The 26,137-nt window shown below is 28.1% G+C and overlaps 1 protein-coding gene across 1 annotated transcript in view; it reads right to left on the bottom strand.

Annotated features, from left to right (window-relative positions):
• Positions 1-770: 770 nt before the first annotated feature.
• Positions 771-26,137, bottom strand: part of LOC101240060 (transmembrane protein 231) — a 38,280-nt gene continuing 12,913 nt past the window's right edge. Inside the window, exons 2-7 of the mRNA XM_065820015.1 lie at positions 25,662-25,825; positions 25,411-25,539; positions 13,066-13,209; positions 3,477-3,558; positions 1,226-1,331; positions 771-1,136 (exon numbers count right to left, since the gene is read on the bottom strand). Of these exons, the coding sequence (XP_065676087.1) occupies positions 977-1,136; positions 1,226-1,331; positions 3,477-3,558; positions 13,066-13,209; positions 25,411-25,539; positions 25,662-25,825 (785 nt within the window). The 3' untranslated portion in view covers positions 771-976. The remainder of the gene's footprint in view (positions 1,137-1,225; positions 1,332-3,476; positions 3,559-13,065; positions 13,210-25,410; positions 25,540-25,661; positions 25,826-26,137) is intronic.

The raw sequence follows: 26,137 nt of genomic DNA, 5'->3' as shown, positions 1-26,137 counted from the left end.
GGTTTGAAAGTAACTGAAAAGTCATTGGTTTTGTTTAGTTTTTAAAAAAAGTCACCCACCATGACCCTTGATTACACACTGGCTCCCATATATCAGTGAATTTTTCTTCCTTCAAAAATATATCAACCTGGATCACAAAAGAACCAGAATTTTATAGTGATTTCAAAATCTTTTCTACTGAAACATTTTAAAACACAAAAAAAATATTGCAATCAGAATGTCATAAAAAACAACTTTTTCACTTTTTAGTTAAAAATTGTTGTTTTTTGTATATAAAATTTAAGCAATTCATTTTTATTTATAACTATTATTTCTGAAATCTCTATGAAAGAAAAAAAATTAACTGATATATGGGAGCCAGTGTGTAATCAAGAGTCATGTTGGGTGACCTTTTCCAAAAATGAAATAAAACCAATGACTTTTCAGATACTTTCAAACCAAAGTTCATTTGTTTTTTATATTGGAAACTGGAGATACCAAAAAGTCAACACCCTAATATATACATATATACATATATATATATATATATATATATATATATATATATATATATATATATATATATATATATATATATTTATATGTATATATATATATATATATATATATATATATATATATATATATATATATATATATATATATATATATATATATATATATATATACACACACATATATATATACATATAAAGTTAAAAAATTATATATATATATTTATATACACTTTATAGATTGCTACTAAAAATTTTTAAACTAATGCAAACTTTATAAATCTTTAAAATTATTTTAACTAGAAATTTCCAAAGCTCTTTAAATTTTATTATAGAATTTGACCAAAACATGTCCATTTAACTAATTCAATAAGTTAATATTTTTTGAACATTTGAAATTCAGTAAAGCAACTCGACAAACATTTTGAACATTGCAAATTCAGTCGTGCAACTAAATATACTTCATTAAAAACTAGATGAACTTAATCTTGGTGAACTTTGGTGTGAGTCAATGTTGTATCAAATATTTGATTTTTGTAAACAAAAGTCTTTACTTTATGGAAAAAGAAAATAAACACAAGCAAAATAGAGAGGTATTGAATCCAAGCAAATTTGATAAGTTGCCAAAATCCTGGATGGTAACTATAGCAACATAAAAAAAAATTAAGAATCAAGACACAATTTAAAAAATTATCAAAAAACAAGACAAATAAATAGATCAACGTATATACGTTATAGTTTCCTCAGGATACTCAATATGAAGTTTAACAGAAAATGGCACTGAAGCAGATGGCTGACCTCTCCATACAGGATAAGATCCAACAAAGGTTGTAGAAACTAAATTTAAAAAAACAGTAAATTATTTTATTGTCACATTTGAAAAATGTGAAAATAAAATAATTACTGAAAATAAGGAAGACCTATAATGCACATAACTATATGAATATTGAGCAAACATAAGATTAAAAATAATATTATTAAATGTATTATAAATAAACATTGCAATACATGCAGTGTATATAAACATAAGAATATATGCAGTGTAAATAAACATAAGAATATATGCAGAGTAAATAAACATAAGAATATATGCAGTGTATATAAACATAAGAATATATGCAGTGTATATAAACATAAGAATATATGCAGTGTAAATAAACATAAGAATATATGCAGTGTCAACCCTCGGAATTAGGAAAATTGAGGTCGGCAATAATTTGCCGACCTCAATCTTTTAGAGGTCGGCATCAGGTCGGCAAAAATTATTTGATACAAAGGTCTAACCGTAAAACATAGAAACGAGGTCGGCAATTTTTTGCCGACCTCAAACACTTTCAGGTCGGCAGTTAGGTCGGCATTGCCGAATGCCGACCCTAATTCCGAGGGTTGCAGTGTATATAAATAAGAATATATGCAGTGTATATAAGAATATATGAAGTATATATAAACATAAGAAAATATGCAGTATATAAACTTAAGAAATATATTGTTTAATAGATTATATTAGGTGTATACAACAAAAAGATGATATGCAGTATAGGGTGTTCCCGTGTGCCTTGTAAATCAATAAATGTTTCGATTATGAGAAGAAAAAAATGTAGACAAAGTTGATATAATAAAAAGTATATCATTCATATTTTTGTATATAGATTTTTATGCAAGGCTATTGCATATAAATCTTTATAAAATACCAATATTACATAACAGATATTTATTATAATAAATAAGCATAATATTACAATTATATAACATTGTATAATATTATATATTACATGTTGAAATGATTTCTTCTTGTGGAGTGATAGGTTGTTCACTAAAAAAGCAGACCAGATATTAGATTATTTAAACATCCTAGAATTTTGAAATATGATGAAAAGTCTCACTCTCTTTCAGATCCCTGCTGTCTTGATGGGGTTTGTTAGGTAGTTTTGTGTGTAATAAAACTTTGTCTGGGATCAAAACAAATAATCTTACTCATTATTTTCATATTTTAAAAACAACTGTCTTCTTCAACACATGACTTAACAGTAGCTGTAACATAGTAAGATTTGTAATCAGTTATAGTAACAAGTTGAGCACAGTATGGTGTAATAGTAGCGCTCTACTATTACACCACTACTGCAAAAATTTAATTTAAAAAAAAAAACATGTTTAATATTCCTAATATAAACTTAAATTTAAATTTAAAAAAAAATTAAATTAAATTTTTTGAAAACAATATTTTCAAAGTTATCTTTTAATCTTGAATAAAGTGTCTTCAAAAAATATACTTTGTTATCTTAAGTGGAGTATGGCCCCCAATGCCTAGGGCATTGGATCTTATGGACCCACTGGTCGTCTGCCCTGAAAACAATTTTAACACTTATTCATCAGGACTACACTAATACTGAAAGTTTCATAGCTCCAGCTTGTCTGGAAGGTAGTGAAAAATCTATCACAAGATTCCGCTACAAAAATATGAGATGTATGGTGACATGATCTGGGTCATTTGACATGGAATTATCCATGTCCTATGCTAATAACTCTTAAATACCTGACTCTTAAACTTCTAACAATTGATTGCATGCTTCCAAGCTTTTATAGGCCCTTTTATCAGCTGTATAAGAACTTGGTAAAAATACAAGATAATTTACTAAATCAGTGTAAAATCATGTTTCTTCATTATTTTTGAATTTTTGAAACCTGGAATTGAGTAAGGATCTATGCATTTTATAAGAAAAAGTTTTTGAGCATGTCTGTTTTTTTCCACAACTTAATCAGCTTTAAATTCACAACCAGATTATAGAAATAAAGTGCATTTACAAGATGAGCTTGTTAAAAATTAAAAATTTTTAATATGGCTGTTAAAAAAAACAAAAAAAAACATCTTTTTAACTTAGTAAAAGCTGTTAACCGCTGATTTTCAATAAAATAAAGTACATTTTAAAACTAAAAACATAAACAAAAATAAGAAATGATAAAAAAAATTATTTCATTACTTACTGTTTCTTGTTTGATAACTTGAAAGTATGTTGTGAAGATCAAAATCTAAAATGTTTTGAGAAGTTGAGTCTATGATGGGCACCTAAAAAATTATTTTATAATAATAAAACTTGTTATTGTGGTTTATTCCTCCGTCTAATTGCAATATAGAGGCCACATACCAAGGTCTGCGAAGGCAAGGTCAGCTCACTAAAGAGCATCATTACCCACTACGCAGACCAAGAGTAAGTGATTTTAAGAAGAACAAAGGATAGTAGGGAGAAAGCCAGAAGAGATCAAGTTAGAAAGATAGCATAGAGAGAGCAACTTGATGTTAGAATGTGCAACTAATGTTCAATATCAAGTGAACTTGATATGAACTCTTTTTACGTATAAAGGCTTAAATTATTGATGTAACATAATTATAAAATTTGATTTAAGTCTTTTGATTTGGTATATTACCATTATGATTACTCAAATCTTATTTCAATCAGTTTCTATTCATTAAGTGTCAGTATATGGATAATATGTATAATATACAAAATACATTGTATAATACAAAAAATTATTTTTCATAATTTACTAACTGATCTTAATAGGCAAACACATTTTAAATGTACAAATATCACGTACAAGCATATCATTAATCCACAAATATATCTTTAAAGTATATTCTCTAGCGAGCAAACATACTTACAATATGAACAAATTAATAAATAAACACACTTGATTAAAGTAGGAATATTTCAACAATATTTTATTAAATTTAAAAGAAATTAAAAATTAAATTACTATTTTGTAGGACTACTTTTACAACTGAAAAAACGGATTTGCGCCTACAAAGCATAAACTTAACTAAACTATTGCAAACATTAATGGGAATTTTGTGCAATATTTATTTTTCTGAATAAATTAGGATGATTTGTAAGCTTGATGCCTAATATTTGATGGTCAACATGTTCCCATAAATGATCAATGGCATAATAATCTCAACTAAATCAGATGATTGGGATAGCTACATCAAAACACAACTTTTACTTTTCTTGAAAAACCCTCAAACTGATTTGCCTGTGTGTTTAGGATTGTTATTTGTGTGTTTAGGATTGTTACCTGTGTATTTAGGATTGTTACCTGTGTGTTTAGGATTGTTGCCCGATTATACTATTTATACAATTTATTAGATTGTTATGATGGAATATCCAATCAGGAGGCATTTTATCCTTTGTATGTGGTAACAATGTTTTTACATATGTCTTTGTACTTTTCTTGATCAATAGTTCTAGTATATCTTTGGAGTCGATCAACACCACCCCGACTAAAACATCTCAAAATCATTACATTATCTTCTACATTTTTTACGATAAGCAGTTGGATCATATCTTGTACTTACTGGATGTAAAACAAAAGTGATTCTATCTGATCTGAAATGCGTAAACTTGTTTTCATCACTAAAAAGAACCTTTGACCATTGCTAATTACTCCACTTTAGATGCTGTGATGCAAATTCTTCTAGGGCATTTCCCTTTTTCTAAGATATCAATGTCTTTTAAGCTGAAACTCTTCTATCTTCTAGACAAATAAGAATTTTTGGAGCACTTAGGAACAGTCACAGAAAAAGGATAAGACTTAATTGAATGATGAGTAAGACGAGAATGTTTAGTAGATGGCACAAGTGACGCTAGCACTTTAGAGCAGTGCCCATTATAGTATTTGTAGAAAAGAGAAAGAGAAGTAACATTACGACGATGTGATAATGGTTGGAGGTTGGCTGCAAGAGCAGGTCCAACTATGTTTACAACGCGTTTTTGCACCTTGTCTAAAATAGAAAGGGCATCATTAGAAGATCCGCCCCAGATATGGCAACAGTATTCCATACAAGGCTGGATTTGAGATTTATAGAGATAGAGAATAGAATCCGGGCTAAGAAAGTGTCGAGCTTGATAAAGAGATGCAACCTTAGCAGATACTAATTTTGCAACAGATTTGATATATGGTTTCAGGAAAGATCGGAAGAGTTAATCCTAGAAGATGAAGAGTGGATGATTCATCAAGTACATTACCATTTATGAATACAGGAAGATCTAAATTATTGCAATAAGAATTGGCTGAAAAAAATTGAGTTTTATCTGAATTAAAGTTCACCAGCCACTGTGAGCCTCATGCTGTAGCAAAAGTGAGATCCTTATCAAGCTCAAATGCCCCCTCCAAGCAATCAGAGAGTGTTGGCTTCTTATTACAACAAGAATTAATGGTAGTATCATCAGCAAACAATACCACCTTAGATGTAAGAATATCTGGAAGATTGTTAATGTAAATTAAAAAGAGTATGGGGCCAAGGATAGAACCTTAAGGAACGCCTGAAGTTACAGAATAAGAAGAAGAGTGCAGTCCATCGAGGACAACTTTTTTACTACGATTGGAAAGGAAGGATTCAATAATCTTAAAGTTGTTACCAGATACACCATAAGAAGAAAGCTTATGGGGAAGACCAGCACAATAAAACCATTCAGTTATTACTGTTAGCAAATCAGCTATAGAATGAGAAGATCGAAATCCATAATGATGGTTAGAAAGTAAGTTATTAGATTCAAGATGAGAAATAAGTGTTTGTTAATTAAAGATTCAAAAACCTTGCTTATGATAAGAAGAAGACTAATGGGGCTGTAGTTAGACGAATCAGATCGCTCTTCAGAATTTTTGAAAATAGGGATAACAGATGCCGCTTTCCAGCAGGCTGGAAAACAAGACTCTGATAAGCACTTGATGAAGAGTTTTGAGAGAACAGACGGCAGCTCCGGAGAACACTTCTGCAAGACTATACCAAGTATGTTGTCCGTGCCATAAGCTGTAGAAGAGTCTAAACAAGAAATCACTTTAGATACAGAAGCTGGAATGATATGTTAAGCAATCGATCAACCTGTTTGTTGGCTATATCAGGTTGAAAGCAAACTAGTGGAATCAAGAGATGATAATGATGAAAAAGTTTTTAGCAAATAATTCAGTTTTGTCTTTAGGTGAGGTGACAAAGTCTGAACCATACAAGAGAGATGAAACTAAAGATTTGCCCTTATTATTAATATTATTAAAGATTCTCCAGAAGTCACAAGAGCCTAAATTTTGAGATGAGATACAAGATTTCATGACCTGAGAATAGCAGGCTTTGGCATTAGACAAAACCTTTTTACAATGGTTTCTGGCAGTAATAAACAGACGTCTGTTTTCTGGATAATTGTTTTGCTGATAGATATGGAAATAATGGTTTTGATTGGCAATCACAGCAGCACAATGTGAGAAAAACCATGGAGGAGAGTGAGGCTTGACCTGGAATTGTCGAGAGGGAACAAAAGATTCCATGCCAGCCTGAATCCACAAAGTTATGTAAGAAGCACATTTGTCAACAGAAAAATGAAAGATTTCTACCCATGGGCCATCACGAAGAAAATCACGGAAAGAATCCCAGTCAGCTTCAAGGTAGTTGTAAGAGGTACGATATTAGGGGGATTCAGGTGATCGAGAAGGATGAGGTATTAGTTTTAATTGTTTTGTTTTAGGTATAATTGTTTTGCTGATAGATATGGAAATAATGGTTTTGATTGGCAATCACAGCAGCACAATGTGAGAAAAACCATGGAGGAGAGTGAGGTACGATATTAGGGGGATTCAGGTGATCGAGAAGGATGAGGTATTAGTTTTAATTGTTTTGCTTTAGGTATAATTGTTTTGCTGATAGATATGGAAATAATGGTTTTGATTGGCAATCACAGCAGCACAATGTGAGAAAAACCATGGAGGAGAGTGAGGCTTGACCTGGAATTGTCGAGAGGGAACAAAAGATTCCATGCCAGCCTGAATCCACAAAGTTATGTAAGAAGCACATTTGTCAACAGAAAAATGAAAGATTTCTACCCATGGGCCATCACGAAGAAAATCACGGAAAGAATCCCAGTCAGCTTCAAGGTAGTTGTAAGAGGTACGATATTAGGGGGATTCAGGTGATCGAGAAGGATGAGGTATTAGTTTTAGAGAGATCCAACTGGGACCAGAAGCACCTAAAGGTGAATGTGGAGAAACTGAGCACTGATTAGGATTAGAAACAAGACATAAGTCGAGTAGAGAAGGTAATGATTCGGGTTGTCTGGAAAGCAAATTGGAAAGTTGACTATTTGAGTTAGGGATTGTGAAAGGCAAAAGTTGTGGGCTTTAATGCCTGCCGAATCACTGACACTAGAGCCAAGCCATTCAGAGTTGTGAGCATTAAATTCGCCGACAACAACTATATTAGCTGATGGATAAAGAGAGAGAGCTTGGTAAATATGATCAGAAATAACATCAAAAAGAGTGCAGTCTTGATATGATGGAGAGCGATATAGAACAAAGAGAAAGGCGATAGAGTGAAGTGGTGTTAAACAAAAGCACATGAAAGAATAGTCTGTGGATTCAAACCAAGTTTTATGACAAATTGGTGAATTCTTACGAATGTAAATGCCCAGGCCAAGCATGTGACTATTGAAGTCTTTACAAATTAAAGGAAGATAACCATCAACACTAAAATCACAAGATGAGACAGCTGAACTCAAAATTGTCAAAAGAGCAAGTAGGTCTGGTGAACTTTGCAAGAGATAAGACTCAACAGAAAAAAAGTTACTTCAAAGACCATGAATATTAGTGAATCATGGGTTTAGAGAACTTGGTGATGATAATGGTATTTTGTGTTTTATAGTTTTTGGTACTTTATTCATTTTTAAATTTGTTGAAGAATTTGACTCAAAGCATAGATAGTACTCAGAAAACTGTTTAATAGCCCAAGCAACTGCCACATTACTACTAATAAACCCTAAGCCATAACAAAGGGCTCTAAATGTGGCCTCAGCAATGCACACCAAAAGTACAAACAGGGACACCATCCATGCGCAACATCGCACTGTTAACACTTTGACATTTGATTAAAATCTGCCCAGGATGAGTATTTTTATCGAGACACCATCTCTAGCCTTTAGAGTAGCCCTCCATCTTTTCAAGATGGAGGGCTACTCAAAAGCTACAATTTATAAATATATGAACAGTTACGATTAAAATAAACCATTGGGTCGCAAAGCTGGAAGTGGAAGAAGGCCTACTCTTATAACACAAAAAACCGCATTAAATTAAAGAAAATGTTTAACAATCGAAGAGGTGTGTCACTTTCAAAGGCTTCTAGAAGAATTGGTTGTAGCAAAAGCACCATCGGACAAATCTTAAAATGCTTTAAAAAGCCTATTCTTTGTTATAAAATAAAAAAAAGACCAAGCAGAACTCCTGAACAGAGGCTTTGGGGTCGCCGAAAATGTGGTCAACTTTATTCAAAATATCGCAACCATGAATTAACCAAGTAGCACACTAACTGGTAATAATACATGCTATTCAAATGATCAAAAATTGACACCAGACATTGTGAAGTATTATGATGTTGCAAAATTTGAAAAAAAATTACTTGTATGAATCTCCCCTTGAGGGGTCACATCTATTTACATTGTTCCTTCTGGCCAAGCGGTAAACCAAGAGATCTATTTAAAATAGTGTTTACAAAAGCGCTTGCAACCTTTTAATAATAAATATTATCTAGACACCAAAGATATCTTTTGGCCTGATTTGAACATACCAAAAAAAAAATTTTTATCGTGTTTAAGTTTTTATTCAAGTTTAAAGCCAGTCTCAAATTTTATGGAACAGGTGTTAGGTAGGAAGTGACTCATCGAGTACATTACTGTTCATAAATATAGGAAGATCTAGATTATTGCGATAACAATTAGATTAAAAAAATTTTTTCAGCTAATCGTTATCGCAATAATCTGAGTTTTATCTGAGTTATAGTTCACCAGTCACTGAGAACCCAATGCTGTAGCATCAAGTGAGATCTTTTTCAAGCTCAAATGCCCCCTCCAAGCAATTAGTGAGTGTTAGCTTCTTATCAAGACAAGAATAAATTAAAGAATAAAGAGGACAACTTTTATATTACAATTGGTAAAGAAGGATTCAATAATCTTAAAGATGGTACCTAATACACCATATGAAGAAAGCTTATGGAGAAGACCAGCATGCCAAACTTTATCAAAAGCTTTTGAAATGTCAAGAGCAATGGCCTTAACCTCTCCACATCTATTTAATGCTATACACACACACACACACACACACACACACACATATTTATTTTACCAAGAAATAAATCAGACCCTTTTGCGACTGAAAGACTATCAAAGATTTTTTAAAGAAAAGATAATTTATCAAAGATATTATCTTATTTTTCACATTATTTTGAATGCTCCATGCACCAACTAAGTTTATTCTCATACTACAACAAGTACACTTTTTTGTGATGGTTACTAATATATAGAACTTACTTTACTTTAAAAACAAAAGCTCTTGGTTTTGTTAAAAGTTTTTGAAACTTTTTTTTTTTTGACTGACTAAATTTATTTCCATGACACTTTTCATTCAATACTTCATCAATACACTAACGAGAAATCTGGTTATTATAAAACCATTAACAATTTTTATTGCCTAATGAACAAATAATATCGTAGTTATAAAATATTTGCAATGTTAAAAAACAAAAGTTATATCAAAACAAAAAATTTTTAATTTTTGTTCTCATTCACTCCCAACAAGGCTGCAACCAACCACTATTAAGTTGGGAGTTACTAGGAAAAAAAAGAATAGAGTTAAAGAGCAAGGAAACAGTTGACAGAAGAATTAAAAAGTTGAAGGTTGTATGAGTCAGGATAACATGAAGATATAAAAGAGTTCTAAAGGGTTGAAATGCAGGGAAAACAAGATAAATAAAAATTTTTAGAGCATGCAGGGACACATATAGTAAATTAATGAGACTTTGCATTGATGGAGCTAGAGATGATAGCTCCTTAGAGAAGGGACCATGATAGTATTTGTAGAATAGAGAAAGAAATACAACAAGACGATAAGAAAAAGGCTCAAGCTTAGCAGATAGAGCAGGTCCAACTAAGTTTACAATGCATTTTTGGATCATGTCAAGGAGAGAAAGAGCATCATTAGAAGTACCAGCCAAAACATGACAAAAGTATTTCATACAGGGACAAATAAGAGATTTGTAGAGGCAGTTACAGGAAATGGAGAAGAGTGGTGACCTTTAAGGATGACTTTAATAAAGCAGTTAAAAAGAAATGATTTGATAATCTTAAAAACTTACCCAGATACACTATATGAAACAAGCTTATGGAGAAGACCAGCATGCCAAACTTTGTCGAGAGCCTAAGATATGTCAAAAGCAATAGCCCTAGCCTCTCCATCTCAATCTAATGCATGATAAAATCTTTCAGTTTTCAGTCACAGCAGTTAGCAAGTCAGCCATAGAGCGAGAGGATCGAAAACCGTCTTGATTGTCTGACAGTAAGTTATTTGACTAAAGATGGGATGTGAGAAATTTTTTAATCAAAGACTTAAAGACCTTGCTAATAACAGAAAGAAGACTGATCAGAACATAATTAGGGGGGGTCAGAATGTTTACCAGAGTTTTTGAAAATTGGAACAACATGCCATTTTCCAGCAGACAGGAAAACAAGATTTAGTCAAGCACTTATTAAATAGTTTAGAGAGAATTAAAGAGAGTTCTGGAAAACAATTTTGTGAGACTTTTGTAAAAATTTTGTTGTCTGGAACACAACAAAATTTTTACAGAATTCATGGGACTGATCTTATCACCTCTCCTTGGGAGAGGTGATAAGATCAGTCCCATGAATGAGAGATGTAATGTTATACCTACCTTGTTAATGACACTGTTAAAGATTTTCCAAAAGTCTCTAGAGCCTAACTTCTGAGATAAGATGCGAGATTTAGTAAACAGAATATAATGGAGCATAGTATCAGGTAACACTGTTTGACATCAATTTCTTGCAATAATAAACAGCCGTTTGTTCTCAAGAGAGTTGTTTTTTTTTTGAAAAAGATGAAAAAAAATGATTACAATTAGATATAGTAGCTGCACAAGAAGGTGAAAACCATGGAGTGGAGTGAGGTTTGACTTGAAACCGACAAAAAGGAAAAAAAGCTTTCATTCCTGCCTGAATACAGGAGGTTATGTAGGAGGCCTTTTTTCTTCAGCTGAAAGAGAAAAGATATTAGCCTAAGGACTTTCATAAAGAAAATCACGAAAAAAATCCCAGTCAGCTTTAAGGCAGTAGTAAGTAGTGCAATGATAGGGTGAGCCCGAGAAGGAAGTACTAGATGAAAGATTTAAAGAGATTGTAGTACGGTCAGGACTATATAAGGGAGAAAAATAAGAAAATGAACACAAGCCAGGATCAGAGACAAGACATAAATCAAGGAGTGAAGGTAAATGATTAGGGCTGTCAGGAAAACGAGTCACAAAGTTAACTATCTGAGTAAGAGATTGAGAAATGCAAAAGCTATAGGCTTTGGTGCCAGTAGGGTCAGTGGCAACCACCCATGTGTAACATGGCACTGTTAATACTCTAATATTTTGCAGCTGTTGATGGAATCAGTCTCTCTGAGAGCTACCACAGAGTTTAGAAAACCTTACTACCAGCAGCCCTCAGAACCATTAAACTGAGTTCTAGAGCTGTACCCTCATCAAGAAATAACAGAAAGAGTTGCATATCCAATATCACAGAGACACAAGCAAAAACCTATGAGAAAAGTCAAGAAGATCAAGCATTCATCATCTTAGGCAGGAAACAATGTAACACAGGTTTATAACTACACCAGCTTAATATATGAAGAAGGGGTTCGAGGCTGGTTAGCAGAATTTTTTTTTAACTTACCCCTAAAGTTTTTGCCTAGAAGGCCTCCTTCAAAAAAATAGCGGGATGCATTTAAGATCTGCCCAAGATGAGTATTTTTATCAAGACACCATCTCTAGTCTTTACTCAACCAAGAGCCCCATGAAAGGGGATTTTATCTATATGCAGTTAACATCTGCCCAAGATTTTTTATCAAAACACAACCTTTAGCCTTTATGTTTATTTTACTTTATTTGATAAAGCATTAGAATTTCAAGATACTTAATCTAAAACCTAACTTCAGCTACCCAGATGATAACTAATAATTTTAATTAAAGATCTCTAATCAACTGATTTTTCTTAAACGTCTTTCCACTAAGCAGATCAACATCCACTTTTATGTGTAGCAGTTTTCAATCTATCTTTCAAAAACAAGCTCTTCAAATCTAATGTATAACTTTTAAAATAAAAAATATATCAACTTAGGCCTGCCATCATCAAAGAAAGTCAAAAAATCAGATTTTAATTTTTTTGTGTGTGAAAGTATCCATAGAACATTTACTTTAAAAAATTAGAGTATAAAATCAACTTGTTCAAATATTATTTTCTTTTATCATCAATAAAATAAAATGTTTTGAGTTAAAGATTTGAGTTAAAAAATTTTATGCAAAAACTGATGTTGTCCATGAAGAATGATTACTTCACTTAGCATAAAATAACTCATATCTAAAGTGTGTAAAATATCTCTAAAGTATGTGTAAAAAACATCTCTAATAAATAAGCACCTTACTGATGAGAAAACACATTTATTTCTATTAAGATCTCAATTTTATTTTACTTTGAAATCTTTTTTTACCTACATCATACATGGTAAGCGAGCCTCTGTGCGGTAAAGGATATTTCTGAACAAACTTGAGAACACCATTGGATTTAAATTCAGATCCAGGAATGCAAGTCTGAAAACTAATAAAAGCAAGAGACTCCATTCGCAAATTAGAATATGTCTAAATATAAATAAATATATTTTAGAATTTTAGACCTTTTATATAAATATTTTTAACAATAATATATTTTAAAACATTAGTAAAAAATCTTTTCATAATATAATCCAATGTAAAATTAAATGTAACTTTTGTTATTAACCATAGAGTAATAATTTAATGTAATTTTATTTTCTTTATTGGTACAAATTCAAAATCAATTTTTACTTGTGCAATAATGTATAAACTTAACTCTTAGTGTTATTTATTATTTGTGCACACTAATATCAATGTGTCACTAATTTGTCATATAAAATATAAAAAGTTATTTTGTAAAATGAATAAACTAAATTTGATTTATTTTAAAAAAATTTATTTATTTAAAAAAATTTTATTTACAAACATATTATATATTTTATTTAAGAATATGTTTATAATATAATTATAAACATATTCTTATAAAAAATGATGTATCAAGAGCTATTGAGCTATTTATATTAGGAAAGTGATACTGTTTTTGGTTCTTTTTAATATTTATATCTATGATAGCATATTTATGTAAACATTTGCTCATTTTTTTGGCTTATCTAAATCAATACAACTTTTTTAGAAAAAGAAGAAAAAAACGAAGAATAATGAATGAAAAGACTGCTGCCCTATGCCAAACTCTCAGTTGATGTAGCAGCGCACTGCTGCAAGTCAGGCTACTTGTCAGTCAATATATGTACTGAAGCCCTCGGCAGCAAGCTATTTCAGTAGAACATCACAATATATATATATATTTATATATATATATATATATATATATATATATATATATATATATATATATATATATATATATATTTATATATACATATATATATATATATATATATATATATATATATATATATATATATATATATATATATATATATATATATATATATATATATATATATATATATATATATATATATATATATATACAGGTCTGGGCAAGAGTAAATTAGTGCAGGAGCAGATTTTTACTCTTGTTACAAGCATTTTTTTTTTTTTTAAATTAAATTAATTTTTTTTTTTTAATTAAAATAAAATGTCAAGGGTAGTATTTGTAAATGGTCTACAAATACAAGCCCTCTGAGGAGATGTGTGCAGTTGCACGCCTGATATGACCATGCATATAATATTTTATTTTGACAACTTCTCCATGGCTCCTGCCTGTTTTAAGTAAGAGCGTTTAGAAAATGGATTTAATAAAAAAATTTTAAAAAAAATTAAAAACAAACAAACTATAAACTGGAAAGAGAAATAAAAACCAAACTAAAAAAATTTAAATCTTACAGGGATCCCAAACCTCTGAGACATGTTGTGTTCATATTAAAGAGAATTATAAACAAAATGTTTGGGTTAAACTTTTTTGATTAAAAATTAATTCTCTTCGGAATTAAAAGCGCTTATATAAATTTTTAAGTCTGCGGTAGTGGTGTAGTGGTAAAATGCGGTAATGGTGTAGTGGTAAAGCGCTCGCTTCATAAGTGAGAGGCTTCGAGTTCGATCCCGACCACCTCCCTGGAAGTACCGCGCTCAACTTGTTTCTCCGCGCAGCGGCCTTGTTTGTCAAGGTTTGTGTTTTGGAGTTATAGAGTTGAGAGAGGGTTATAACCACTATTAAGTAGCCTCCTCATCTGTAGTGGCTTTATCGGCTTTGAGGAGGTGAATAACAAAAAAAAAAAAAAAAAAGTCTGTAGATTACAGTGTATATATTATGCTGACTTTTAGGCCTACAACAAAACAGAGAAGGCGAGCTTCGACCAAAATAAAAAAGTTAGTTTTTTTTGGTATTCATTTATTCTTTTGTTTTAATCAAAAAAATTCAGCCTAAACATTTTTTTTTAATCATTCTCTTTAATATGAACTAAACATGTCTCAGAGGTTTGAGATCCCTTTAACGAATGATAAAATGAATAAAAAATAAACCAGGAAAAATAAAAGCATAAAACTAATATATGTTTTTATTTAAATTTAAAAGTCTTTCACTACAAAGAATTTAGAAAAAAATCGAAGTTTCAAAGTTATTTAATTCAAACTTAATTACTTTGAAACTTAATTATTTAAAAATTGGAAATTTTTTAAATGTCTACAAAGCAAATAAAACATTTAAAAAAATTATGCGTTAGTAGGATTTGAACAATGGTCCAATGCCAATATAACAATCATTCTCATAAATGACACAAGTAGTCAACATAAGTGCTACATCAGCGTGGAAATGAAGGAAAAATTATTAGCTTTAAACTAATTGAAATGTTTTTAAATTTAATTATGTTTGAACTATTATTTGAGACACTTTTAAATTGAAAAATATATTAGTTTTATGCTTTTAGCTTCTCTGGTTTATCCTTTATTCATTTTATCATTCGTTAAGTTTATTTTTCTTTTTAGGTTTTTGTTTGTACCATTTTAAATTTTCTCTTTAAATTAGCTTCGCTTTTTTAGTTCATTTTTTAAAACTCGTAAATTTTCAATATATGCAAAAAACTGTAGCCAAGATAAAATGGTCAGGGCCTATTCTAAGAAAAAAATTTATAAATAAAACTTTATAAAAAAAACTTTACAAATACTTGACAAAAATAACTTAATGCTTGAAAATCAACAATTTCGTATTCTTTTAAAATAATTTCAAATAAAATCAATGCATTTTAAAAACGAAAACTATTCAGTTTACATTAAAAATGTAACTGAATACTTAATACTAAAAGAAATTGTTTTATGAAATGCTACTTTAACATTAATTTATGTTATATAAAACAAAGTTTTAACTAAAAATGTATTTTTAAATATAAGTTTATAGAATATCATTGTTGAGTTTTTTCTTTTCAACATGTGGTTTTAACTCTAATCTTGCTTGTATTAAAAATGAAAATGCTGTTTGTTTCATTTTAGTCTATAAAATGAGACAAACAAGAAAAACTATTAGTTACATAAAACAAGACTTTTGCTATACATACATATATATATATATATATATATATATATATATATATATATATATATATATATATATATATATATATATATAAATATGTATTATATATGTATATATATATATGTATATATATATATACATGAATATATATATATACATATATATATATATATATAAACACACATATATATATATATATATATATATATATATATATATATATATAAAGATTCCTTTTTCAGAAAAAAAGCGCATATAAACAATTTTTCTAAAAATCATTCATTTATTCATCGCAATTTATGGCAAAACATTCAAGAAATTAAATAAAAAAATTTAACGAAAAAAAGATGACTAAAAACAGTTCAAAGGAAAATATTCTTAGTTTAATACAGCAATTATTATGTATTATATTGTTGTTAAAACAATGTATTAAATAATTTTATTAAAATAGGAAAATAAGAATCTTTATGAAAAATAAATTTTCATCAACAGTAAAATGAAACTAATCCAAATAAGTGAAGCAAAAAAATTAGTAGATAAAGTTTATGTCACAATGTGACTTTGTTGACAAATATTATGTGACTCACATAAAATATTTGTCAACAAAGTATATCATAAACAATAAAACTATTATTTGAAATGCTTTTTTAAAATTTAAATGATTTTAGTATATGGTTTTTCCAAATTACATCCTAATTTGTCAAACATTTTTCAAAACTCAATTTTAGTCATTTGGGGCGGTTATTGACAGTTGACAAGCCGCTCTTTTTCATGCTGTATGTATATATATATTTATATATATATATATATATATATATATATACATATATATATATATATATATATATATATATATATATATATATATATATATATATATATATACATACATACATATATATATATATATATATATATATATATATATATATATATATATATATATATATATGTATGTATATACAGCATTTAACCCCTGTATATATATTTATATATATACAGGGGTTATATGGGTGGGGGGGGGGACGCAAGGGAATGCTGTTAGTGTTTTTTAAATCCATAATTTATACAACACAAAATTTATTTCATTTATATAAGTAGATCTTTTGTGCGGTATTTTATTACTACTTTAATTTTTATTTTCAGGTCCTTTTTATAATAACTTGTAATAATTTTTGTTTTCTTTACATTTAAATTTAAAGTTGCATAATTTATGGAAGATCAAAAACTTGTAATAAAATAAAACAATTAGAAAATTTAATTATAAAAGAATAATTTCCAGCAATAATAATTTCAAGTATTTTAATGGCATTAATTAAATTTTTAAAAAGTTTGTTTATGGTCATTTTTTTATAAATAAAAACTAATTCAAAAAATGTGCAATAATTGTGCATCAATCTAATATTTGTTGTCATTTTTCATATTTTGTTTTGTTGTTGTTGTTTTTGTTAATATCAAATACATTTTTTAACAAGTATTTAATATTAACAAAAAAATGTATTTTTAATTTAAAAATTTTACTTGTCTATTGTATTGTCTATTTTACTGTTATTATTATTAATAATAATATTTTATTTTTTATTTTTTAGTTTATTTGAATATCTTTGAAATAACTTTTTCAGAATATATTTGATTGATTAATTGTTAAATAAAAAATACAACACCATTTCCGCAAATGTAAATGGCTGTAAAACATAAACAGGAAAAGTTGTCAAATCTCTTTTTGCCTGGACCTGCACTTTCCAAACTAACATGTTGACATTGCGCTCGGTGGAGATAAAGATTATGTAATGATTATTTCATTACAAGTAACCAATTCATTACAAGTAACAATTTCATTACAAGTAACCAATTTTACTAGCACATTAGCAAAGAGTTGTTGATCGCCATGTCCTCAAAAATCATATAGCATACTAATACTTTGTCATCCCTGCCTCAACAACCAGTTCAGCAGCCTCAGCCTTATTTGATAAAAATTGTAACAACATGGGCAGCAATCATTTCTCAAGATATGGGGTAATTAAACAATATAATGATTTCAAGACTAAAAATAGTTTTTTATTATGCATCGATGGAAAGATTTGATGCTCTTGTTTGCAATACAATGAAGCCAGAATATTATTCCAAGGAATGAATTGCATGCTCCATAATTTCTTATGACAAAACTCACAATTTGCAGTTAACATCACTAAGAAAAAAAATGTTAACACAATGTTTCTGAAACCCATAGTTAGGCTTGCAAACTTCTTGAACTCAGAAAAAAGGGAACATTCAAAAGCAAATTTCGCAAAAAGTAACCAAGAAAACTTAGAAACAACTGAACACATATTTAAAACGTCATACTATATTGTTAAAAACAACAATCCCTACACTAACCATTTTGAACTCGTTGATCTACAGAAGCTAAATAGTGTCAATGCTGGCAGAGTGTTTCATTCAAACGTAGTTTGTGGAGACATAATTTATTTTATAAGTGACAAAATGAAGAAAAAAGTATTAGACAAGAAAAACCCCGATCTGCTCAATATCTTAACCAATGAAAGCACAAATTCATATGGGAATACTTGTTTGATTATATACCTTCATTATGTATTTGATGATTTTCCAACTAACATATTTTTGGAGTTACTAGAACTAAATGCAGTCAACTCTGCAGAAATTGCAAATTAGATTCTAAACTGTCTTAATTGGGATAAATTTACTAGGATTTTGTAGTGATGGTGCTTTCATTATGACTGGATCAAATAATGTCATCATTTTGAACGCTAAAAGCCATTTTGCACAACTTTAAAGCTTGACATATTCATTTTATTAATGCTTCAATCGATCCGAACAGGACTCAAAGAAGCTAAATTTGAAAGCTTTGCAAAAAAACCTGCAATCATGCCTTTTTTTTAAATCTGGTATTAATGTATGACGCATTGGAAGATCTCAAATCAACTTCATAAGTTCTATAATTAAAAATTGTCACACTTGAAAGGCAATTCACGTTATCTCTTGTCTCATATCTATATTCAAAGGGAGAAAAATTGGAGGCGGTCCTCGTGTTTCTGAAGTCATACTGGACATTAAAAATGGTATTTTCTAAGATGTGAATGTATACTTCTATCAGAAGTTGGTCTGATCAGTTAAAGGTTGATTTCTACCTCTGATACATTCACATCTTAGAAAATACCATTTTTAATGTCCAGTATGACTTCAGAAACACAAGGACCGCCTCCAATTTTTCTCCCTTTGAATATAGATATGAGACAAGAGATAACGTGAATTGCCTTTCAAGTGTGACAATTTTTAATTGTAGAACTTATGAAGTTGATTTGAGATCTTCCAATGCGTCATACATTAATACCAGATTTAATTCATGTACAGAATCTGTTAATAAAAATCATATCATAACCTAATCAGTGCAATGCTTTGAACCATATTCATGGCCAAGAAATAAATAAAATAAAATACAAATTTATCAAGAATTTTGGAAACTCTGCTGAAAGGATTATGCAATTTTCTGCTTGATGATTTTTCTTTAACAAAACAAGAGTTTCATGACTTTAAGGATCATTTTAATAGTCGAAAACATGACTTTGCTTCATGTGATAATATTTTCCAAAGATTGGAGCGACTCAAATTGCCAAGATTAACACATCTGTACTCTTTATCAACGATCACACCTGCAAGCAATGTAGAATGTGAAAGGGGCTTTTCAATCATGAATATCATCAGTACAGTATACTGTCAGTAAAATGTACTCTATCATTGATGTTCATTAGCATTGAAGGTCCTCCACTAATAGAATTTTAGCCAAAAGTATGGGTGAGTGTAGTTAGACAAAAAGAAAATTGCTCATATCAATTTTTTTTTCCCTTATAGAAGCATTTAATTTAAGCATATGTTATTAAGGGAATCTATAAAGTGCATACGCAATAAAACCGCTGATTTAGGACCACACTCCCCTCATGTACGCACCTGTAAGCTTTCAACAAATCGCTCCCTCTCCGTAGGTACACCCTTTCCCTAATACATAAATTTTTCAAAGCAATAGAAACGAAAAAAACTTTCTAAAATTTAATTCGACATACCTACGACATACCTTACATAATACAATATTTATTTTTTAAACTCGCAAAATTCTATACTTTTACTTAAAAAAATAAAGTTTAAAGAAAGGATAGTCAAACTGCATACATACTTAAACATCCTCCTCCTAAATTTGAATGAATTTAGAAGGTTTTTAAATTTGAATGAATTTAGAATTTAGAAAAAAATACCTAAATATTTTACTGCTTTTGTTTTATTTTCCTTTTAAGACATTTGTTATTTTCCACTGGCAAAAGTAATACAAGAAAGCAAATAAGAATAAAACAAAAACAAAAACATTTTTTGATATACAATTTTTTTGCGAATTTTGTCAGTCAGTATATTAAGTAAATACATTATTATTTATGCTATAAATAAGGACAATTTTAAAAATTTGTTTTTCAAATGTTTGTGCTAAACTTGATTGTTTTTATCAATGCACAAGAAAGCATGAAAACTAATTGCTATTTATTTGTAAAATATTTTGTTTTTATTTTTTAACACGTTTTTCATGTAAAATAATAAAAAATAATTAATACTAATGTTCATAATATCTTATGTTCAAACATAAGATATTTGGTTGTTTTTACTACCCCTATTGAAATTGTCTGCACTTTTGTTGGATACTCCAAATTGTGCAAAATAAAACCAAGTTTATTTCTTGAGGAACTTTTCTTATCGATACTTCAAAATCTGCATTGTTATATTACTAAACTATTTTAGCGAAACTTTTAGGAGGCTATTTAAAACATTTTTTTAAGTTTGTAAATACATTTTTTCAAACAGAGCAATCATTATGTTCACTATCTCTAGTAATTTGTCTTAAGATTGAAAATTAGGCAAAATAAAGGAAACAATTTCAGACAAAAACAAATATATTTATACATAAATACATTTAAAAAAGAAACCATGAGATTCTTTTACTTAATTTCTTCCATAATTACAAAATTCATTAACCAAATAATATATTTTACAAATAAATAGAAATTTATTTTCTGATTTTCCTATTATGTAAGTATTGAGAAAAAAAGTCAAACACAGTTAAAACATTTTTAAAAACTAAAAGATGTGAAAACAAATAAACGTAAGAAAAAAATTAACTAAGTTTCTCGTAGTTCTTGAGTACATAGCAAGTTAGTTTTGTAAGTATCGTGAATAAATTGGATTTCAAAACTTTCACTTGTTATAAAATTGTAAAATTGTTGTTATAAAATATAATATGTTTTTTTCTTCGACTTGTATCAAATTCTGTAGCTAAATATAATAATCACCTTAAAAAAATGAATACAAAAGTTGTATAAAAACTCTCTTTTTTTAATTATTAAATTTTTCTAGTTTATTTAATTAAAACTTGATACTTTGTTACAATTTTGTTTCATTTTTATACACGGTGATTCAAGCATAGGATTTTATTGTAAGTATGCGCATTAAATTAGCTTTTTATAAAAATGGCGATGCAGTTTTCCGTTAAAACTAAAAACTTTTGTGGTTGATTTCTTTTTTAAATATGTAATTAGTCTTCGCAATCAAAAAAAGTTTCTAAATTATATAAGTGATAAGCTCTTCATTAAATTTAAAAAAAAAAAATTTAAGTTGTAAAGAAAGAAAATTTTTTGATTGAAATAATTAGGTTTTTAGGTAAAATAAAGTACAGCATCACCTCAATTATTTAAAGAACATTTTGCAAATAAAATTTTTTTGGATAAAAAGCAAAATATATTCTTACTCTAGATATTGTAAGGAAAAACTATAAGTTATTCATTTTTATCTGTCATTTTTTTAAATCTAGATAGGGTAGAGCAGGGCAATTATGCCTAAAGTCTTGAATCTCAGCTAAAAATTAATTTTTTCAAAAATTTTTAATGATAAAATGTTTTAAATTACTGTGCTTTATTATTGTGAAAAAATTAATTTTAGAAATACCAAAATATATTAAAAGGACTAAAACGCATCAATAAGTTTGCAAAAAATAAAATTTGCATATTTTCTTAAGCAATACAACGACAAAAGATTTATCTTGGACTATTGCTAGTTTTCTTTATTTATAAAAAGTTTATATTATTCAGAGAGTATTATCAATCCTCTTTTTGATTCTGGTTTTAAAAAAATATCTGGAATTAAACTTTTTGAATAGTATTAATTTCAGTAAAATGACTTTTCAGGACAACAAGTTATTTATATAATTGACTATATTACTACCATTTTGCGATGCTGTTTACAGTTTGATGATTTTATTATTTATCTAAAGTATTATTTTCTATGTTTAGAAAAGCAATATTAGTAATAAATCCAAAGAAATTCTTATTTTTATAACTTAGTCTGATTATTAATAGTGTTAAATGTAAACAAAGATGGTAAGAAATTATATAAGAAAGATCAATCATCCAAAATGGGATGAAACGCAGTTTTAGTTGTGAGTAAAAAAAAGAACTTAGAACTAGAAAAACTGCTGATAAATATGACTTTTTTAAGTTTGCTTTACATAGGTATACTGCTAATAAATAAGCCAGCTCATCAAAAATGTTGCCAAATAGCTTCAGGATACTTTTTGTGTGATTCATGCAATTCATAATATTTTTTGTTTAATTTTGTAGTTACCAATTTAATAATATATAGGTTGACCAGAACGGAAGTATTTTATAATAAAATACAACTTTTTTTTTTTCAACATTTAGCTTTACTAACATTTTAAGCTTAGTTAGTAACAGCTTATAATTTAAAATACCAAACAAAACAAAAAAATTGAAATTTTAGAAATGATCATCTGCATCAATAAAATTAAATTTTGAATTAAAAGGCCATACTGATAAGTTAAAAGGCCATTCATCTGATAAGTTATAAAAATATATATTTAGCTTTTAAGTTATAAAGACATTTTAATTCAATATTAAAAAGTCCCCTCATATTTACTTTTAAACTTAAATTGCTTAAGGGTTAAAATCAAAAAGGTCTCAATATGAAAGTTAGAAAAGAAACTAAGATTTCATTTATCATTTATATTTTTAAAAATTTAAAATAAATCTAATTTCAAAATTCTTTTACAAAAATACTTCGAAAAAAATTTCTATCAATTTATTACTATCAAATTGTAAAAATAAGTTGTTTACTGATGAACAGAGGATACTGAATGAGTAAAATCAAAAAAGTTAGTTAAATATATACGAAGTTCCTGAATATCATTATCTTAGAAACAGTATGAACTATTTATAATATTATGACATTTACAATAATATGAAAAAAACTTTTTAAATTTCTGGCTCACTTCGATAGATAGTAAGTAAACACCAGTATCTATAAATTCAAGGTCTATAACTAACTTAGGAATCAAATTGCATAATTCAAGCAATGATTGATGCGATAAATAAATTTAAAAATATCAAAATAAGTCGAATAAATTCATAAATCAAATATAATATTATATATAATAATTTGATTAAACACTTTGTTGTATATATATATACACACATATATATACATATACATATAAAATTATTCATAACTTAAAAAAACAAGAACTTTGTCCTCTTTATTAAACTTTATCAACCTATTTTGTACAAAATTTCAAATCAAGTTTTAGGTATCAATTTTAATTACAAAAATTTCATCCTCTTTATTAAACTTTATCATCCTAATTTGTACAAAATTTAAAAACAAGTTTTATGTATTAATTTTAATTACGAGTAAATTTAATGAATAATATTTTTATGTCATTACAATACTTTCTTTTTTTCTCTCAATTCATAATAAAGTATTCTTGGTTTATATACTTTCAAAATATTTTCTGCACTTTCTGGCTCACACAAAACTTGTATTCCAACTGTATCTTGCAGAAGAGCAATTTTTTCAAGATAATCTGTAATAATGCTATTCAAAAAACATAATTGGACATACTTGAAAATGCATTTGTCAAATTCTGCTATACCAATAGTTTTACTTTTTAATGCAAATTCTCGAGCAAGTTTTATATCTATTAAATGACATTCATCTTTGAACATAATAAAAAATTTCAAGTAGATTTACATTCAATTGTTAGACATTTTTGCCCAATTATTTGGAGTTTCGAAAACGTTGTTACCTCTATTTTTGATGTTTCTAAGAGTAGTAAAACACTTCATACACATTTTCTCTAAAAAAATTCACGGAGAATCTTTGATATATTTATTCCATATATTTATATATTTGATCAATTTTACTGTCACTTTTTAAACTGTCTTTTCTAAAAAGATTTCCACATATTCTATATGCTTTTGATAACTTTTGTTGATGATTACTTGCCATTATTCGCAGATCTATTTTTGTGAAAACTACCCTATTTAAAATTGTTATATTTTTTATGAACAAATGACAGGTAATAGAGATTACTATTTTTAAAAAGAAAAAGGAGAAGTATTATTAACAACTTATCAAAATCTTACAAAAATTTTAGTTCCTTTAAAATATAAATTAATATGTGTTAAATTTGCTAATAACAAAGCTTTGTTGATTACAGTAAAGTAAACTTACTACTTCAAAACCTATTAAACCTTATACTTAACCAAGTTCATTTATCATCTGTTTTGCTTCATTTCGCAAGAAATAGTTTACCAACAACAAAAAACACAAGCAAACAAGCAAACTGGTAAACGATATATAATGCTTAACACGGCTAATCAAAATAATGATATTTATGTATTTGAAGCTAACGCATGCGCATAATAAAAGTCCATGTTTTAATAAGTATTGAATCACCGTGTATAGTATTGGGTTTTTTTCCTCAGTAGATAAGTTTAGCTTTTTGCGGCGAATTATTGAAATATTTTAAAAGTTAAAAAATATGTACTGCCGCGGTCAGTGCGTCTAAAAAAATTATTTTATACATGGACGAACAAGGTATGCGACCACACGCTCTTTCTGGGAAGGCTTGTACATATATACATATATATATATACACAGGCGAAAAAATATTGAAAAATAATTAATTAGAATTAAAAACTTTTGAACTTAAAAAGTTAAAATTAAAATGTGATAAATAATAATGATAAATAGTAACTAAGAACAGTAAAAAAATTAAAAATAATTATTAAAACAAAAAAATAAAATTAATGATTTTTAAGTTCTATAAAAATATTTATATAACAATAATATTTATTATAAACACTCATTTAAAATAAATTTATACAACTTAAACATGAATGAAAACATACATAAAGCCTATAATCAAAAAACAGAAGCAATTGAATACTTTGGATTAATTCATTATCCAATACAGGAGTTTGAACTTCAAATTTCATGAAATCATTTTTTCCATCCAAATTTTGATCAACTTCGTAAGACTAGAGATACAAAACTTTACAGAATTTTATAATTTATTATATATTCATAACTTTAGAACTTATAAAAACAAAGATAAACATTTAAAAAAGGGATTAAAAAAAAAGGTGGTTACAAAACATACACGAACTATAGGAAATCTTATGTTTTCACCCAGTAAAACCGTGTTTAGGTTTTCAATTGTACTATAACCTATTAGTTTTCCAGTTGTTTGAAGAAAAAGTACAAACTCATGTTTAAAATGAACTTCTGGTTGCTCACGATAGGTGTGCTCTTTTATCCAGAAACCTTTTATAAACAAAAAAAATTATACAATAATTATACAAAAAAAATTTATTTAAAAAAAAATTTTTTTTAAAAGTGCAGGCTTTTGCGTAAGAGGCCTGCGGTCGCAGGCCTTCACAAATGAGGCGTACAATCGCACACCATATATGGCCACACAAAGAATACTTTGTTTTGACAACTTGACCACGGCTTTTTGCAAGTTTTGATAATTAGCACTTTTTAAAAATGCGCTAAAAAACAAAGTTAACTTAAATTAAAATAAGCAATCCTTTACTGAAAAGAGATAAAAATTGAAAAAAAAAAAATTTTGTTTAA

This window comes from Hydra vulgaris, chromosome 15 (genome assembly GCF_038396675.1).
Source record: "Hydra vulgaris chromosome 15, alternate assembly HydraT2T_AEP".
Classification (NCBI taxonomy): Eukaryota; Metazoa; Cnidaria; class Hydrozoa; order Anthoathecata; family Hydridae; genus Hydra; species Hydra vulgaris.
Note: the sequence above shows the minus strand (reverse complement) of the source record. Positions and strands in the feature narration are given on the sequence as shown.